Consider the following 19,860-nt stretch of genomic DNA (forward strand, 5'->3'; position numbering starts at 1 on the left):
GACTGAAACCTTCATGCTTTTATTGTGAAACGTTACTACAGATGTCTGTTGGTTCTGGAACCAGGAGGAAATGTTCTGGTTCTGACCCAACAGAATCCTGCTGGTTGGTCTAAACAGCTTTGTCGTCGTCATCCTGCTGCGTTTGCTTTGCTGGGAGAACAGAACCGGTCCGGCGCAGGCACTTCGGTGAGGAAGCTGCCCGTCTCCATGGACAGCGAAGGCACCACGTGTTTTAAATTCCCACTAAATCCAGTTTATCCATGGAGCAGAACCAGCTGGTCCAGAATGCTGCTCCTGGACCAGACGGTTCTGGTGAAACAGGAATTCAGTTCCTGCTGGGATTCTTCATGTCGGATCGAACGAAACCAGCAGATCTGATCCGGCTGGATTCCCACAGTGGGAACAGCGGGAATCTCGTCCCGGAACGTCGGGAAGCAGGTCAGTGATGGAGGTTCTGCTGGCACCACGGCAGTAGGGGAGAACATTCCTGACAAAACTCACAGTCTGATTCATTTTCCAGAAAAAATAACTGGATTTCAAGAGTTGAAAATTTGCTACAAAGAAAATGGAATTTCAAAATTAATCTCACAAATATGAGAAAAATCACTAAATTTCCAACAAAAAGTCAAAATTTTGATGGGAAAAAACTCAATCTTTGATTTTTGAATCAGAAATCATTTTTTTTTTCTATCAATGCCGTCATATCTGGACCCGGTTGGATAGTTCCAGACCCAGTTGGGTAGTTCTGACCCGGTTGGGTAGTTCTGACCCGGTTGGGTAGTTCTGACCCGGTTGGGTAGTTCCAGACCCAGTTGGGTAGTTCTGACCCGGTTGGGTAGTTCTGACCCGGTTGGGTAGTTCTGACCCGGTTGGATAGTTCTGGACCCAGTTTGATAGGAAAGAATCATCCTGCAGGACGTCACCGGCAGGAACCCGGTGAAGTTCTGCAGAACTTTCTGCTTGGACTCAGATGAAGCCAAATGGTTTAGAAAAGCTTCCACCATAAAACGTCTCAAAGTTCCTAAAGTCGCCTCCAGCTGAAACCTGATAAATGATTTGTTTAAATAAGTTATTATATCTTCATGCAGCAGTTAAGGCGGTTCTGGTTCTGGTTCTGGATCACCCAGTTCATTCCTCTTTGGGACAATGATGCTCCACCTCGATCACCTCCACCAACAGGTTGCGGATGTCGTTCACGGCGTCCAGCGGCTGGACATCGGGCCCGGCGGGCCGGGAGAACGCAGCTCGGTCCGGTTCTGATGGACTCTCTGCCGTGGTTCCGGCTCCGGCCTCCACCCCTCCGGTCTGAGCCTCCATGGACGGTTCTCCCGCTGAGGTCTGGTCCTCGGATGTCAGCGCTGACTGGACCTCCAGGAGCTCAGAGGTTTCTGAGGTTCCTGCTGTGGACTCCAGGTCGGACCGTGGAGAGTCACGACCCACCGAGACGCCCAGGGGGTTGGGATTCGAGGCGGAGAGGGACTCCGAGGCGGAGAGGGACTCTGCGTCCTCCGTCTTCAGCTTCAGACCGACGTCTTCTGCTTCTTCACCACCAGGGGGAGCCGCCAGCATGGCTGATGGCTGCTGGCCGGCGGCTGCAGGCTGAGATCCGGTTTCTTCTGCTGGATGATTCACAGGTTCATCGGTTTGGTCCAGACTTGGAGCTTCTGAAACAACGGAAGGTTCTGGAGCTCGAGGTTCTGGAACTGGAGGTTCTGTAACAGTTGGACCTTCTGGAGAAGCAGCAGGAGGTTCTGGAGAAGTGGTTTCTGCCTCTTGTTGGTCTGTTCTCTGGGTTCTGGGTTCTTCGGTTTGGATGGAGAGATTTTCCTGGATCTGTGGTTCTGATGGGTCCAGAGTCTCGGCTGAAGGTGGTTTTGGGTCTGCTGAGCTGATCCCTTCTACCTTCAGCGTTCGGTCGGTTCTGGTTCCTTCGACTGCTGTCGGTTCCAATTCCTTCAGCAGCGTCTCGGCCGCCTGCAGGACTTCTGCTCCTACGTTCTTCTCCGTGGGACCGGGGCGCGGCCCGTTGACGGCCAGGGGAGACGGAGGAGTCTGGGACGGGGACCTGATGGAGGAGGCCAGAGCCGGGGCGGGGCTGCCGGGCGTGGAGACGGAGGACAGGCTGGAGCGGCTGCTCTCCTTGAACAAGTTGTGTTTATGCAGGCTGGCGGCTTCCTTCACCACTGCAGGACCAGCAGAGAACAGGAGAGGTGAGGAGAAGGAGGAAGAGGAGGAGGAAGAGGAGGAGGAGGAGGAAGAGGAGGAGGAGGAGGAAGAGGAAGAGGAGGAGAGGCAGGAAGAGGAGAGGGAGGAAGAGGAGGAGGAAGAGGAGAGGGAGGAAGAGGAGGAGAGGGAGGAAGAGGAGAGGGAGGAAGAGGAGGAGGAGGAGGAGAGGGAGGAAGAGGAGAGGGAGGAAGAGGAGGAGGAAGAGGAGGAGGAAGAGGAGAGGGAGGAAGAAGAGGAGGAGGAAAAGGAGGAGGAAGAGGAGGAGAGGGAGGAAGAGGAGAGGGAGGAAGAGGAGGAGAGGGAGGAAGAGGAGAGGGAGGAAGAGGAGGAGGAGGAAGAGGAGGGAGGAAGAGGAGAGGGAGGAAGAGGAGGAGGAAGAGGAGGAGGAAGAGGAGGAGCTGCTTCCTACCCTTAGAAACCTCCTTGTCCAGGATTTCCAGGAGGATCTTCTCATAGACGTTCTCCACATGGATGAAGTTGGAGTAGTCAGTGTAGACGGTCTGTTCCAGACCCTGGAGCTCCTGTGGACAGACAGAACCGGACCGCATGAGGACAGAACCGGACCGCATGAGGACAGAACCATGAGGACAGAACCATGAGGACAGAACCATGAGGACAGAACCGGACGTCTACAGCCCAGAGCTGCAGGTGCGTCTGGACAAGGTTTACTGGTTTGAGGCTTACTGGTTTGCAGGAGTCGGCCAGGTTCTTCTTGATGAAGGGCAGCATGATGGAGACCAGGGCTTCCTGGAAGATCCTCTTCCTCACCGTGCTGCTGTCGTAGTCAAATTGCTGCAGGGAGAAGAGGTCAGAGGTCAAAGGAGTGTTAACTTTAGATGTGCAAGTCGTGGGTGAAAAGTCTGGGAATATTGGTCAAGTCAAAGCTAACAGCAGATCCATGCTAATGGACAGCAGAGGGAAAAGGAAAAGCCAGCGGCTGACCAGCTGGTCTCCAATGCTAATGCTAACACTAGCCATTACTCTCCCCCTCACTTAGAGCATCGACGGCTCAGTTACCGGAGCCAACCCGTCAGTCAGATCAGCAGCTTCATGAAGCATCCTGCCTTCAGAACAACTCAGAGTTTAACAGTTTTAGTTTTTAGCGGCTGCAGCAGCAGCTGCTGCTGCAGCTGAGTCCAGCTTCGCTGCTTCCAATGCTAAAGGAAAAGTCACAAATGTCATCAGGCCACATGGATGTTTTATAGAGCTAAATGTGAGTCCATCTGTCCGACAGCTGAAGTTCTGACCCAACTGGGTCATCAGCAGAAAATGAATAACTGTTGCAGTGGTCTAGTCAAAGCCCACACCAGAACCTGCCTGAAAACAGTGACGGTGACCTTAACTGACCTTCAGGATCCTGTGCTTGGCCTTGTCCATGACGGCGCCGGCCGTGTCCGGGTTGTCCTGCAGGGCTTTCTTCAGCATCAGCTCCAGAGTGTACGCCGCGTTCTCCATCAGCTGGAAGCAGCGAGGAAACCGTCAGACCTGCAGCAGCAAAACTAACCGGAAAACCTGGCAGCTCAGCCTTCCACCTGCTGCAGGTCGATCTGAGCGCCGTGGGTCACCGCCGTCATGGTGCTGAACCCGAAGCGCTCCTGCAGGTGCTTCAGTTTGTCCTGCAGGGAGCTGATCTTCAGGCAGCAGTCCAGCAGGTTGGGTCTCGCCATCTCACCCAGAGCCTGAGGCAGAACAGAAGGACGGATTTAGACCCGGGACTCTGCACGGCTCAGCACACGTGCTCAAATGATTCTCAGTGTCAAAGCTGTGAGATCAGAAGATATTCAGCCAGACAGCAGCATGGATCTGAGAGGCAGTAGTTCAAGGCCTTAAGGAAGTCAGTCAATATTAATCCCTGACTCGGTTCTGGTCCGATGCAGCAGCCAAACGTCTCCAACAGCTTCCCTTCTTTCTTCCTTTGATAACATCTCAGTACAACTACATGTTGCAGCTCGTCAATCATTTCCTCCAAAGTTGTGTGGTCGATCAGAAACACCCTGATTGGTCCAATGGAGCGACTTCAACTTTTCTCCCAACTTATTTTTGACGGTTTAGCAGCTGCTGGTTGGAGTTGAGCTGATTTGTGCGTAGTGAACCCAAAGACAGCAGTTGCAGCTCAGAAACGCCTCCCTCCTGATGCGTTTGTTGACTCATCATTCATTCAGTCACTGTGATGACTGAATGAACTGAAATGAGCCGATGTTTCTGTGGTAACACTGACCAGACTCAGAGTCTCCAAGCGAACCTGTTTTGTTTCTATACATGGTAAACCATGATGGTGGAGCATTGTCTCCATGGTTAGTAATGATTTTAATGAAGTTAACTTGAACACACAGAGAGTTTCCCGTCCTTATTATCGCCGTTTTCTCCCCTCATCAAGCGATTAACGATGAAACGACACCGACTGTCAGGCTGCCAGCGGTCTGCATTCTGGAAAACTTTAGAGGAGACGTTACTTTGAAGTTTAAGGCTCAGAGGGACGTTTTCTGAAGGTTCAGCGGCAGGAGAAGCTCGATTCGGCTCGGCTCGGCTCGGTTCGATTCGGTTCGGCTCGGCTCGGTTCGGTTCGACTCGGTTCGGTTCGGTTCAGTTCGGCTCGATTCGGTTCAGTTCGGCTCGGTTCGGTTCAGTTCGGCTCGATTCGGTTCGGTTCGGCTCGGTTCGGTTCGGTTCGGTTCGGTTCGGCTCGGTTCGGTTCAGCTCGGTTCGGTTCAGTTCGGCTCGGTTCGGTTCGACTCGGCTCGGCTCGGCTCGGTTCGGTTCGGTTCATGAAGGTCTGAGTAAAAATGAACGTCCTGGTCGCCTGGTTCTCATCACGCGGAGAGGAAACCTGGAAGATCCAAGTCCTGTACAGGTGAAGTTCTACAGTGAGTCGGTACCGGATGGGGTCCGGCAGTTCCAGACCTGCAGGAGGAACCGACCTGTTTCAGCTTGTCGTTCTCTGCTCCCTGCAGGACGGCCTGGCACACCTCGTCCATCTTGGCCTCCATCAGCTGCCGGCCGTCCATGAAGCCGGAGCTGATCGGCTCCATCAGCTCCTCCAGAACCGAGCCCAGGTAGGGCTGGACGGACTCGGAGCACAGCTGCTCCGCCGGCGCAGAGACCTTGGCTGGAGAAAAGAGTCAGAACGGAACCGGCTGAAGCTCTGAGCCTGGCGCTGCAGGCGGCTCGTTACCTCGGATCTTCTCCTCCAGCTGCCGCCGGGCGTCGAGGATCTGGTCCATGTCGGAGTGCATCAGAACCTCCTGCTGCCGGACGGACTCCCTGCACTCCTCCTTCAGCGCCGTCAGGCCGTCCAGCAGATGCTGCTGGACCAGGATGTAGGCCGCCTCCATCGTCTGGCAGGTAGAGGAGTCGGAGCGTTTCAACCGCCGGCCCACATTACAAGTTTTAGAAGGAAATTCTGAAGGTTCTGATCGGACTCACGATGAACCACGTCTTCTTCCTGTCGGTCTTCCTGGCTTTGAGGCGAGGCAGCAGGTCGTTCCCCAGAGACGGCAGCAGCTTCTCCATCACCAGGTTGGCCATCACCTGAAAGCAGAACGCAGTCCAGCCGTCAGAACCCGGAGGATCAAACCCAACCCTAACCTTTAACCCTTAACCCTACCCTAACCTTTAACCCTTAACCCTACCCTAACCTTTAACCCTTAACCCTACCCTAACCTTTAACCCTTAACCCTACATTAGATTATTATGTTATGTTGATAACATAGAAAGAGAAATATTAGTTTAGTTCAACTAACTAGTTATACTAGTTTTGATGTCACTAAATATTTAGTTAGCTAGTTAAATAAGTTAAATAGTTAAGTAGTCAACTACAAACTAACTAAATGTTGCCCTGGTGACATTTCAAATGTCTTTGAAAACAAAACATTTTCTCTTCTGAACAAACAAATGGTTGCTGGTCATCCTGTGTTGCTGCATCATCAGTTCATAGAGCTGCAGAGCTAGAATGTACTCAGACGCCAAATGGGGGCGGCGATCTGATGAAGGTTCTGAGGCTCTGGACCGCCACGATGAAGCAGACGCGCCTGACCCCGACGACCCCAAGGCGGCCTGACGGTCAGCTGATTGTTGCCTTTGTGGAGCAGTTTGTTTCATTTCTGGAAAAATAACTGAAGCATGCAGCTAAAAATGTAGCAAACTTTCTGAACAATGGTTCAGTGTTCAGATGGGATGCATGACTCTGCAGGCGTGGAGTGAAGACCAGTCGTCCCAGTCATCACTCAGCTCCGAGCCTGAGGCAGAAACTCTGAGCTGTCGGGTTTATTAGCAACAGGAAGCGTGACTTAACGCTGAGCTCAGCTTCCTGAAACAACAGCAGCACACAATGGAGCGGCGTGTGGGCGGGGCCTGCAGGGGAGCCGCCACAAAGAGCCGCTCTCCTCCGGGACTCAAAGCTGAAAACTTCCTGCAGACCCAGAACAGATGAAAACAGGAGCAACCAATTTCATAACTGTAAGAAAACCAAGCAGCAGGTTTTATTGGTCAGCTGCAGCCAATAGGAACGTTTCCTGTTCTGATGTTTTCAGGCAGTTTGTTCCAGAACCCAGAGAACCAAAGGCTGCCTGGTTCTGGTTCTGGTTCTGGTTTCAGTGACCTTTTGGAACAACCGACTGATTTTCAGCAGGATGGTCCTGCTGGTATGGAGTCACATTCCTGCCACAAACAATGAGGCGTGTTTATGAGGGAGGAAGTGTTTGACCCTGAACGCAGCACGCTGAGTTCAGAGCAAAGCCGAATTCATCTCATGAAATTCACCTGAACGCCCAGAAGAACCAGGCAGGCAGAGGCAGCGTGCTGCGTTCAAAGACCTGGAGTAAATGGAAACGCCTGTGTTCAGAGGCATTTCTGTCTGGATTCATAACTCTGCTGCTCTGACTGCTTCCTGAGCTCCTCGGGGTTTTTGGCAGGAATGTGACTCTTTCTGCTGAAAACGAAAAGACGCAGCAGATTTTCTGTTTCCTGTTGAGACGTGAAACATTTCAACCCGAGTCAGCCGATTCTGCCTCCCTGACCCGGCTTTCACTCCTGATCTCCACCGTTTCCATTTTGGGGGTTTTATTGTGAAAAGCAGCAGGAAGTCCGGCCCACTGATGGTCCTCTGGTCCTGAATCATTTATGAATATGAACAGAGTTCATGTTCATAAACTGTCTGGTCTCGATTGGAGAGCAAATATCTTAATAACCAGACAAAACTAACTTATAAAAGTGACTTTTTAGCAAGAATTTGATGCTTGTTTTCAGTCAATAAATCCTTGATATTGATGCAAAAGTTCATGTATAATCTGATATTCTTCCTTTGTCTGCCAGTGGAATCAGAACCGCTTGGTTCTGATTGTCAGTGGAAGCTTATAGATGTTGAATGAAAGCATTTCAAGAACAAAACCTTGAGGAACTCCAGGGGGAATTTTTGTTTGCCCAGAAGTATGATTAATAAACGACAGTAAGACGTGGCATGATGCCGCCGCGCCGCAGCAGACCCACCCGCACGTCGCTGCCGATCAGCATGTCCCAGGCCTCGTACTGGCCCCGGTCCTGACGCAGCAGCTGGATGGCCTTCAGGAACGCCTGGACTTCACACGTCTTCTTCTTCTGGAAGTCTGGAGGAAACGCAGCAGAGTTCAGGATCAGTCTGTCGGCTCGTTCATCGGCGTCGGCGATCTGCATCATCTAAAGGTTCCCCGGGTGCTCAGGTGAGCCTGTCACCATGGCACCAGGGAAGCCAGTTAACCTTCAGCTGCGATGCTGAGCATCACAGCTGAAGGTTTCTGTGCAGCAGCTAAACGTCTGATTCTCATGTGATCGTCAGGAAGGTTTAAACTCGTCCTGCTCAGGGAGAAGCAGCAGGACTGAAGCGGCGTTTCCCACCTTGGTTCTGGTGCTTGATGCAGTCCGACAGGAAGGAGATGAAGGCGGCCTGCTTGGCCTCCTGCTTGAAGCAGAAGTAGGAATCCCTCCGGTAGGGCAGGCGCAGGTAAACCGGGAATTCCCCCGGCATCCCCAGCAGAGGAGGTGCGAACTCCTCCTTCACGTCTGAAACAGCAGGAAAAACTCCAGGTTGGACCAAACAGAGACTCCAACTAAACCTCCTCCTATTGGTCCGGCTTCAGACAGAACTGTGTCATCACTTCCTGTTTCCTGTCTGGATCCTATAAACTACAGCAGCAGATTATTTAATGTTTCTAACTCAGAGGATGATTAATAACCTTTCAGACTCATATTTGTTGTTGGTGTTTATAGGAGGATCGACTGTCTGACCTTCAGGAAGCAGCAGAGAAAAAATGATAAAGAAGAAATACTGCTGCTAAAAACAGTTGGAGAGAAAGTAGAGGAAGGAAAAAAAATAGTGGAAGACGAAATGGTAATAATAATAATAATAATAATAATAATAATAATAATAGTAATAAATAAATGTCATAAGTTAAATCATTCCTGATGGTTCATCCTGCATCGTCCATTTAGAACCAATGTTTACATTAAATATGCAAAAAATGGAAACCAAGTTCTGTTTTTCCACAGAACGAACTTTGTTTTTCGGTTCAGTGATGCTACAGATTGACCTCCAGATTGACCTCCAGATACGAGCAACAGGAGCTCTGATTGGTTACTGCTTCCATCCAAATCAGCTGCAAAAACTCAAAACAAAACTTTCCAGAAACCTGAAGCTGAGCAGAGACGGTTCGTTTTCAGAGCAGAAATTATTGCATCATCGATTCCTGCAGAGAAATGAGTCGGCTTTAACACAGAGACTGGATCAGGAAGCAGCGGGGGTCAGAGGTCAACCAGGCAGGTTAGAACACATTAAACTGTTTCCAAACTACTTCAGCTTTCAGTAAAACCGAAAGCTGGAGCAGAAACCTGGAGCTGCACTGATCTCATCGAGAGGAAGGTATGGAGACAAGAATGAAATCCAAAAAGCTTCAATATTTGATCATTTGAGGATTAAAGGGTCAAAAGGTTCATAATTTACCAACAAATCAAAGAAGATTGTCTCAAAATGGAATAATAACGAAGGCTGTCTGTCATCCGAGTGTCGTAGAAATAATCCTGATAGTGGAGGAGCTATCATAAAACACCCCTGAGGGACACCACAGCTCATCTGAGGTTCTCAAACAATCAAATCTTGTCTGCAGGTTTCTGTTGATCTCAAAATGAGATTTTTAGGGTAAAGACCAAGTAGACCTGGTTCTACTGGAACCAGAACATCTGCTCCACCTCCAGCTGCTCTGACCCAAGCCAGCCTGTTCCCCTCCTGGCCTGTGGGGGCGCTGCACCAACAACACTGCAGGAGACGACACAAAAACCTCTGAAGACACTGAGAGCAACTTCCTGTTTCACCAGATGAAACAAGATGGAGGCGTCAGAGTTTAGTGATTTCTCTTTAGTCTTTGGCTGAAGACCAGGAGCCATTTCTGCTGCTAGCGCTAGGCTAGCATGTTAGCTTTGGCTGTATTTACCCAGAATGCCCTGCGCTGTGGTTCACTTCCTGCTTTTGAAGCAGGAGTAATTGAACTTGCTGTTCACATTCAAACTGAACCAGAGTTTGCTGCAGCTGAACACATATGGAGCAATTTTCCTGCCACAATTCAAGAGCAAACATTTTCCGTCTGAAAGCAGGTATGGATATCTTTCTTCTCAAAACTTGTAATGATTGTATTCAAAACTTCTCTTCGCGCTTGGTCAGTTTAGAATCTGGTCTCCATCAGACCAGACTCTAAACTGTAAAACTCCAAGCTAATGACTAATGGCCACCAAGCTGAAGGAATAGCTTCAGCTAAAGGAATAGCTGAAGCTGAAGGAATAGCTGAAGCTGAAGGAATAGCTGAAGCTAAAGGAATAGCTGAAGCTGAAGGAATAGCTGAAGCTAAAGGAATAGCTGAAGCTAAAGGAATAGCTGAAGCTAAAGGATAGCTGAAGCTGAAGGAATAGCTGAAGCTGAAGGAATAGCTGAAGCTGAAGGAATAGCTGAAGCTGAAGGAATAGCTGAAGCTAAAGGAATAGCTGAAGCTGAAGGAATAGCTGAAGCTAAAGAAATAGCTGAAGCTAAAGGAATAGCTGAAGCTGAATGAATAGCTGAAGCTGAAGGAAAAGCTGAAGCTAAAGGAATAGCTGAAGCTAAAGGAATAGCTGAAGCTGAAGGAATAGCTGAAGCTAAAGGAATAGCTGAAGCTAAAGGAATAGCTGAAGCTAAAGGAATAGCTGAAGCTGAAGGAATAGCTGAAGCTGAAGGAAAGCTGAAGCTAAAGAATAGCTTCAGCTAAAGGAATAGCTGAAGCTGAAGGAATAGCTGAAGCTGAAGGAATAGCTGAAGCTAAAGGAATAGCTGAAGCTGAAGGAATAGCTGAAGCTGAAGGAATAGCTGAAGCTAAAGGAATAGCTGAAGCTAAAGGAATAGCTGAAGCTGAAGGAATAGCTGAAGCTAAAGGAATAGCTGAAGCTGAAGGAATAGCTGAAGCTAAAGGAATAGCTGAAGCTGAAGGAATAGCTGAAGCTAAAGGAATAGCTGAAGCTGAAGGAATAGCTGAAGCTAAAGGAATAGCTGAAGCTGAAGGAATAGCTGAAGCTGAAGGAATAGCTGAAGCTAAAGGAATAGCTGTAGCTAAAGGAATAGCTGAAGCTGAAGGAATAGCTGAAGCTAAAGGAATAGCTGAAGCTGAAGGAATAGCTGAAGCTAAAGGAATAGCTGAAGCTAAAGGAATAGCTGAAGCTGAAGGAATAGCTGAAGCTAAAGGAATAGCTGAAGCTGAAGAAATAGCTGAAGCTAAAGGAATAGCTGAAGCTGAAGGAATAGCTGAAGCTAAAGGAATAGCTGTAGCTAAAGGAATAGCTGAAGCTAAAGGAATAGCTGAAGCTAAAGGAATAGCTGAAGCTGAAGGAATAGCTGAAGCTAAAGGAATAGCTGAAGCTAAAGGAATAGCTGAAGCTGAAGGAATAGCTGAAGCTAAAGGAATAGCTGAAGCTAAAGGAATAGCTGAAGCTAAAGGAATAGCTGAAGCTAAAGGAATAGCTGAAGCTAAAGGAATAGCTGAAGCTAAAGGAACAGCATAAATATGGGACCCAAATGGGGGAACAGAGAAACCTGAACAAACAGCAGCATCTGATGAGTGTTTCTACTCACTGCTGTCATCAGGGTAGCATTTGTCCACCATCTCCATGTACTTGTCCTCTGTGGTCAGAACAGTGCCCCCTGTAGGCAGCAGCTTGTATAACGCGTTGGCTCCTTTAACATAAGACTGACAGCAGAACCAGAACCGGGTTATGAACAGAACCTCCTGGCGCAGCATGTTGGTACCAGAGCAGTTTTTCACTCACCTGCAGGCTTTCATGACACTCCAGGCAGTAGTTAGCTCTCACCACAACGAACCGCTCCCTCCACTTCCTGTTGTCGTCAAAGTACCACACGGCGTCTTCATAGAGGGCGATGGCTTCCTCTGGCGCCTCCTGTTGGTAGAAACAGTCAAAGAGGAACTGAAGCCATGAAGACGATGCTAACTTTGAAAACGCTTAGCGCACTTAGCTTCTCCTAAGCTCATATGTCTGTATGAATTCATTAGCACTAATTTTGTTTTGTAAACTTCCAGTTGAATGAAATGAGGCTTTTTGTTATCAACTGCTAAGAATTCAAGGAGTTAGATATTCATGCTCTTATTTTGAAGGGAGAGTATTTTCTGAGCAATTCTGTTTCCTGTTCTCTTTCTTTTCAAACAGGAAACATGGGAACAAAATAAACATAATATAATATCTAAGGACTATATAGAATATGGAAATTATTATGTTAGATTTAAATACCAGCATTTAAACCTGATTTTATATAGATATTAAAATCAGGTTTTATGTGACTCTAGGAAAGGTCATAAGGTCATGTGATGACCTGGGCTTGTTTTGCTTTGATAGTGAATCCGCCCAACTTCAGTCACCCAAACAACACAGCTGGAATCAATACGTTACAGTGGCCTAGTCAAAGGCCAGCCCTTATCCTGCCTGATAATTTATTCATTTATTCATCGACCCGCTTCCCATCAACATCCATCAGCGACCGTCTGAGTGGCGGCGGTCTCCATGTCGACGCATCCTCACCTTCTGCTTGAGCAGCTGAGTGATCAGCTGTTTGTTCTGCTTCAGTTCTTCCTCCACCTGGGCGAACCGGGCCACCGAGAACTGCTTCCTGTAGTACGGAGCGAAGTCCTGGAGCTCGGCCTGCGCCTGGCCTGAACCACAGAACGGACACAAGAAGAAGAAACAAACATGGCGGTCAGGCGGCTGATGGAGGACGAACAGATCCGACTCGACCCGGATCCAGACGGAACCGGACTGATCCGGACGGATCCAGACGGATCCGGACTGATCCGGACGGATCCGGGTCGAGTCGGAGAAACAATGAAACGTTATTAGATCCAAATCAAGAAAATCCACTGACTGAAGATGATCAGAAAAATCTGCTGACATAAATAAATATCATTTATGGATTAATTTATTGATTTATAGCCATTAAGTTGAACCATAATAATGGAACATTAACCAATATATTGGATCATGTATTGATCAACGATCATGTATTGATCGTTGTGATGATGCCACTCATCAAATTGAAATAGTTGTTTCATTTGACTTGATACTGAAATGTGACAAACTAATAATTTTCCTTTTAGTCACTAATCAGATACTATTATGATTATTGATTTGATTATGATGATGTTTCTGATCCAGTTCATCACCTGGATCAGCAAATTTCAGAGAAAATCCTCAGATTTTATTCTGCTGAAACTAAAGCAGTGAATCTGTTTCCGCTGGTTCGTCTCTGCTGGAGCCTCTAACTGGTTACACTGGGAACCATCAGCTCCAGTTGGAGGAAACTGGCATTTTAAGCCTCATCTTCATGGATGAACATGCAGATGTTTGGCTCCATCATCGTCGGGTTTCCCCACGGCGTCCCGCCTCCCAGTGGGAAACAGCTGGTCCCAGTTAAAATGAGAACCCAGAGAGCCAATCAGGAAGCAGCAAAATGTAAAACTAATATGATAATCAATGATTTGAAATAAAAGCTCATCACAAATCCAGACCTGCTGGTTTGAAATGATGCAAATATTGGCTGTTTAATAGCAATAATCGATCAGAAGACTGTTTAAAATCATCTGTATAAATCATGATATTTAAAGGGCCAGTCTGCTTTTTCTGCAAGCAGCAGCTGCACTTTGAATCTCCTTGTTTTCTTCCTTTGGTTCTGAACAATACGGATCATTAAAGCTCCTGATGATTTGCTGCCGACTGAACGGCGTGGACATCCGGGAGGCTCAGCTGGAAAACGACCTCTGACCCCAAACACAGCAAACTCAGGTGTTTAACAAAAACTGATGTTTACTTCAGGATCTCTCATTTTAATATTAATAATATAGAAAGTTAAAAGTAGAAAATACAAAGACGTTGGCGACCGTCGGCCTCTGCCTGCTGACCGACACATGCAAGCAGAAAACGTGCAGCAGGTTTCGGACCTGATGAGTTCTGCAGCTGCTGTCACACACACACACAACACACACACACACACACACACACACACACACCACACACACACAACACACCACACACACACACACACACACACACCACACACACACACACTCTCTCTCTGCTCTGGTGAGCTCATCTGTTTAAGGCTGGACCAGCTGGACTCAGTTCAGCCTCACAGGAAATTTGAATAGAGACGACGTAGTTCATGCAAAACATCTGCAGCTCTAGTTTGTTTCTTCTTCTCTGTTTCAGGTTCCATCATAAAACCAAAATGGAGGAAAGAATCTGGAGATGAACTTTGAAACTTTGTTTCTACTCAAACACTGAGAAACTTCTGCAGATCAGAGTTTTAGTCCAACAAGAGAAAAATAAAAAGACTCCTGAAAACAATTGGCTCATTTTCTGTTGTTCACATTCATGAGCGATGAGCCGCCGGTCTGCTCCGCCTGCTGACTAACACACTAATCAGATCCAAATGAGCTGCAGACCAAGCAAATAAAGTGGAGCAAACAAAGCATCAGAGCCGCTTTATGGAGGAAAGAACCGCAGAGACGACCATCGCCTGGAAAAAGCAAATCACTGCAGGAGGAAAAACATCAGTTTGGTGTTTCGGTCAGAAAAGACGGGCTGTGGGTCCAGAGAAGAAGAGGAACGATCTGGATCAGAGGCAGTTACCGAAGCAGCCGACAGTCAGAGCAGTGAATGAAGCATCAACTAACAGGTTGGGCTTCCTTTAAGCCTTTCAGGATATTTTCCACCTTCAGTTGGGTCGACCCGGTTCTACTGGAACCAGAACATCTGCTCCACCTCCAGCTTCTCTGAGTCCAACCAGCCTGTTCCCCTCCTGGCCTGTGGGGGCGCTGCACCAACAACCACTGCAGGAGATGACACAAAAACCTCTGAAGACACTGAGAGCAACTTCCTGTTTCACCAGATGAAACAAGATGGCGGCATCAGAGTTTAGTGATTTCTCTTTAGTCTTTGGCTGAAGACTAGGAGCCATTTCTGCTGCTAGCGCTAGGCTAGCATGTTAGCTTAGGTTACCCAGAATCCACTGCGCTGTAGTCCACTTCCTGCTTTTGACGAGGTCTCCAGTCCACTTGGTGTTCACATTAAAACTGAACCCAGACCGACGTTTAGAGGACCAGAGGTCAGAGGTCACACCTCACCAACCGAACTGGACCTTCTGGACCGACGGGCTGGACTCAGAGAAAATCCAGCCTCAGAAACTCTGGATTGTTTCTCATGAAATCCTCGAAACAGAAATCATTTTAAAAATGAATTAAATGTTTATAAAAACAAAAGATCGTTTTAATTTTCCTGCAAAATTCTCATCCAGCATGAATCTGCATAAATCTGCAGGTCAGAGGTTCTGACTCAGTTAGCCAAAACCTCTGACCTGCAGACCTGATGCTGTGCTGCTGTGCCCAGACAGGTTTCATGTGACCTTTGACCCCAGAGTAACTCAGGATTGTTTCCTCCAGGCGATATGAAGACCAGCATCTTCACCTCTTATTCAAACCGTTTCAGATCTGAAAGGGCTCAGATATTTACATACGCCTCCTGGTGTGTGGAACCAGCCGGCCCGGTTCTGGGCCGGCCCATGTCTCTGGTTCTGGTGGAGTTTCAGTCTGGATGTGAATCATCATGTGAAGCGGGGAGCCGCTCTGCCAGTCGGACCGGCCCGGCCCAAACCAGCGGCGTGTCGGAACGCGGGTCTGTCGTTTCCATAGCAACACTCTGCTGACCTCACATCCTGCTGCCAAAATAAAAGCACGACAGTCAAACCTGGATGAAAACCTGCAGCCATTAGAGGCTCCGACCCAGAAACACAGCCGGTCCGGTTCTGGTAGAACTGGATCCGTCTAAACCTGATCCGTGAACACGTGAAACTCCTCAGCTTCTTATGAATCAACATTTGTCACAAAGTCTGAACCTGAATGAAGGATTTCCAGCTGCAGGCGAGTCGCCACATGTCACACGTTTCCACACACGGCAACATGTAAACAGAGGGAAAGTTTCCACAGTGGGAACCGGTTCGTCCACGGCGTCGATCCACAGGGAAACTTCCCAAACAGGGAAAACGGCAGGAAAACCAGGGATCACAGGCCTGGATGTCAGAGGAACTTCACTGGAGAGACGAGTGTTTGAGTTTCATTTGAGTTTCATTTGATTTCTGATTTAATGGAAAAGCAACACTAGTCTCCATTATCTCCATTTCAGCTGTAAATTATTCAATAACTTTTATATTTATGTTGAAAAATGAGGAAAATCAGGATCCGGATTGTTCCAGCTCCTGACCTGGATGCTGGAGTTCAGCATTTCTGATCATTTTTCTGTTTGGACCAGAACATCTGAAACAAGAACTCTCAGATTCTGCAGCTCTGACATCATTTTTAAAACATATTTCTGGAATCTAAAGGTCTGGCGCCGGCCCAGCAAGGCGGTGCCGGGAGCAGAGCCGGTCAGACGTGAAGTTTGAAAATCCTGTCAGCATTTCTGCAAACATTCCTGCAGCTGGCAGAGGAACGTTACGACGCTTCGCTCACACTCTGAGGTGAGGACTCGAGTCGGGCCGAGTCCGGAGCGTTGGGTTTCCCCTCCGTCTGCATGTCTGAGCGGTGGCGTAATGGCAGCTGGCGGGAGAACGGGAGGAAACGCGGAGCGGGAACGCCAGGATGGAGCAGCAGCTGCTGCTGGAGTTCAGACTCCTGACTGCAGCTCCTCGCTTCACCAAGAAGCTTTTAGAGCAAATCTCTGGATTTACATGAATGTTAAAAATGGATCGATCCAGTAAAATGAAACTTTTCCATGTAGAAGAATAAAAAAAAAAGACAATCAGGGATTCTGGAGTCTCAGTCCAGAACAGAACCTGCACATGTGGTTCTGACTGAGTTTCTGCATACATGAGGAGAATAGATTCATAAATTCATCAATAGATTTATAAATCAGCTCAACGTGTAAATTAACCTGAATTATCTGCCACCAAATTACTTAAACATCAGAAGATTATCAGTTTCTGATCAGTGATCAGTGATCAGGAAGCTGAACTGAATCAACGCCTCTGTGTTGTTATTGTTTTAAGTGAGAACAGAAAAGCAGCGACTACACTGTAAAAACTTTTTTCTGGAAAAATTGGCTGATTTGAATATTTGGGGATCAGGTAAAAAAAAAATCATAAAGCAGCAAAAAACCCAAATATGTGAGAAATGACATCATGAACTGAAATGAGCTTCTGTCTGTTATGATCGACTGAGTTTCTTAGAGGTTTGACATAAACGTATGTATTAAAGATCTGCAGCTTTCAGCTTCTATGCGACACGAATCTGGAACAAACTTCCAGAAAACTGAGAAACTGTCGAAACACAGAGTTCCTTTAAATCTGGACTGAAATGCAGCCGATCAATAATAATATTGATCAACATATTGGTTGAGTGTCTGCTTTGTTACTGAAATGTTTTATAGAAATAAACTGGACTCCAGGTTCTACAGAACCCTGCTTCATCATAAACATGATGAAACTGGATCCGGTGTAAAACAGAGACTGAAAGGTTTGGAACCAGAACCAGAACCGGAACCAGAACCAGAACCGGAACCAGAACCAGAACCGGAACCAGAACCGGAACCGGAACCAGAACCCGAACCGGAACCAGAAGCAGTGAAACTACTGGAGTCAAGATCCAAACATTTATAGCATCTGATGAGATCTGGTTGCAAAAATGACAATGATGATGATGATGATCCAGAAATGCTCTAATTCTTCCTCATCAGGCAGCAGGAAGTGAGAAACAAGAATCCAGCAGAGTTGAGATAAAATCTGGTGTTTTATATCCAGGTCATGTTTGGACTAGACCGTTTAGCGTAGCAACCAAAACCAAAGAAAGGTTTCTTGTGCTGAGCTCCATGTGGAACCTGAAACCAGAACATGTGATCACACCTGGAACCGGTTTGTCAACATGAGGCTCAAGATCTCCAAAGTGTGGAGGGCCGACGAAATCTTGCATGAAAACATCAGGAAGTTCCCGGCGTCCATGAGGCTTTATGAGAACCTCAACGCTTCGCTTCCTGAGAGCCGTTCGGTTTGAGGCTCAGCGGATTCATGAAGAACCCGCCTGAGTCTGGAACCGCAGCAAGATCAATAAATATTTACATTTATTGATAGCTGGTCGTCCTCCAGCCTCAGAACCGACGGCTTCATCTGGACAGACGCTCCGCAGAATCTCATCGGCTGCTTTTCGTTACAAATGTGTTAAAACGTCACAAGTCTGGCGTTTCCATGAAACAGGAAATGAAAGTGAAATCCCAGATATCCCATCGATCAGCCAATCAGAACAGGCCGAGAGACAAGCCCCGCCCTCCTGGGAGGATGGATTCAACATGGCGGCGTCATAGAAAACAGGAAGTCGGGTCGTTTCCTCTGGTTGTTGTGACGCCTGACTGTTGATTCCAGTTTGTTTATGAAATAATTTTATTCTTTATCATTGGAAACATTTCAGAGAAAACTGGAATTTCCTTTTAAATTGGCTTTTTATGAAATAAATGAAGTTTTTCAAGATTTCAAGTTGGATTTTCATCCTGATGGCTGCAGGTCCAGAACCAGAACCAGACCAGAACCAGAACCAGAACCAGACCAGGACCAGAACCAGAACCAGAACCGGACCAGGACCAAAACCAGACCAGGTCCAGAACCAGAACCAGAACCGGACCAGGACCAAAACCAGACCAGGTCCAGAACCAGAACCAGACCAGAACCAGAACCAAAACCAGAACCAGACCAGGTCCAGAACCAGAACCAGAACCAGACCAGAACCAGAACAAGAACCAGAACCAGAACCAGAACCAGACCAGAACCAGAACCAGAACCAGAACCGGACCAGGACCAAAACCAGACCAGGTCCAGAACCAGAACCAGAACCGGACCAGGACCAGAACCAGACCAGGTCCAGAACCAGAACCAGAACCAGAACCGGACCAGGACCAGAACCAGAACCGGACCAGGACCAGAACCAGAACCGGACCAGAACCAGGACCAGAACCAGGACCAGAACCAGAACCAGTCCTCCCTCTGTTTCTCTTCTCTGTTTTCACTGAGTAAGTTAGAAAAAGTCTCCGAACCGAGAGAAGATTGACGAACTGGGTCAAATTATTTCTCTGCAGCAGAACCGCCAGAGCCTCCGAACTGCGGCTGAGATTCTCCCAGCAAACCCAGTCTGATCCGAACCGGAACACCTGCTTTTCCTGCACCTGCGGCTCAGGTAATCTGCACATAAAGCCAGCCGTCACCGCAGACACGCCCAGAGCCGCACATCCCGCAGGGACCCGCAGCTCAGGCAGCAGGAAAACCAGAACCGAGCCGGTTCCTCAGGAAGAGAACCAGCGGCAAGTAATCGGACTACTGTGATCCAGTACTCTGATTACACCGATCCGCGCAGACCAGAACTTTGTTCTGAGTCCAGGTCCCCCTGCGCCCGCTGAGAGTCCGCGGACCCCAGGTCTTACCTCTGATGGAGGCGGATTTGGCTTCATCCAGCAGGCTGGACGCGGAGACCCCCATGATGCTGCTGCGGCTGGAGCTGCTGCGGCTGGAGCTGCTGCGGCTGGATCCACAGGTGCGAACTGGATCAGCGGCTCCGCGGAGAGGAAGAGGAGGGAGGCTCCTCCTCCTGCTCCTCCTCCTCTTGATCTTCCTCCTCTTCCTCCTCCTCCTCCTCAGTCCCGCAGGTTCCTCATGTTCACCGCAAGTTTATCATCTAAATTATTCATGTAAATAAAATCCAACAACCAGAAACAAAGATTATAAAATAATCCGCCTCGGCCAGAAGTTTACATACTGAAAGCAGGAATCCCGGCTGATGATGTCATGGGTCTGGAAGCTTGTGATTGGTTAGTTTAAAGTCTTAGAGTTGAATGGAGGAAAACCTGAAACTTAACTGTTTCTACGGACACGATTATTTTACTGGACGATAAATTGTCCCAATAATTATTGTGATAAATGATAATATTTAACATTTTCCATTAACCTGATAACATTAAAGTGATTGAAGTTATTCCTCGAAGAGACTTTAACCCACAAAGCAGGTTCCCTAACAGAGGCAGGTTGCATTGTGGGAAATGTAGGAGCTCAGGCAT

At 47.9% G+C, this 19,860-nt stretch overlaps 1 protein-coding gene across 1 annotated transcript; it reads right to left on the minus strand.

Moving 5' to 3' along the window:
* Positions 1-3: 3 nt before the first annotated feature.
* On the minus strand, positions 4-19,543 carry niban1a (niban apoptosis regulator 1a). Its single transcript, XM_055059365.1, has 14 exons — positions 19,231-19,543; positions 12,304-12,434; positions 11,539-11,667; positions 11,345-11,459; positions 8,095-8,259; positions 7,711-7,826; positions 5,650-5,754; positions 5,399-5,561; positions 5,145-5,332; positions 3,759-3,905; positions 3,574-3,684; positions 2,911-3,018; positions 2,636-2,747; positions 4-2,183 (listed from the first exon to the last, which is right to left on the minus strand). Exons 1-14 carry the CDS (start codon positions 19,283-19,285, stop codon positions 1,129-1,131), a joined length of 2,700 nt encoding a protein of 899 aa, XP_054915340.1. The 5' UTR covers positions 19,286-19,543; the 3' UTR covers positions 4-1,128.
* Positions 19,544-19,860: the final 317 nt, after the last annotated feature.

This window comes from Poeciliopsis prolifica, unplaced genomic scaffold (assembly GCF_027474105.1).
Source record: "Poeciliopsis prolifica strain line A6 unplaced genomic scaffold, Auburn_PproV2 SCAFFOLD002, whole genome shotgun sequence".
NCBI lineage: Eukaryota > Metazoa > Chordata > Actinopteri > Cyprinodontiformes > Poeciliidae > Poeciliopsis > Poeciliopsis prolifica.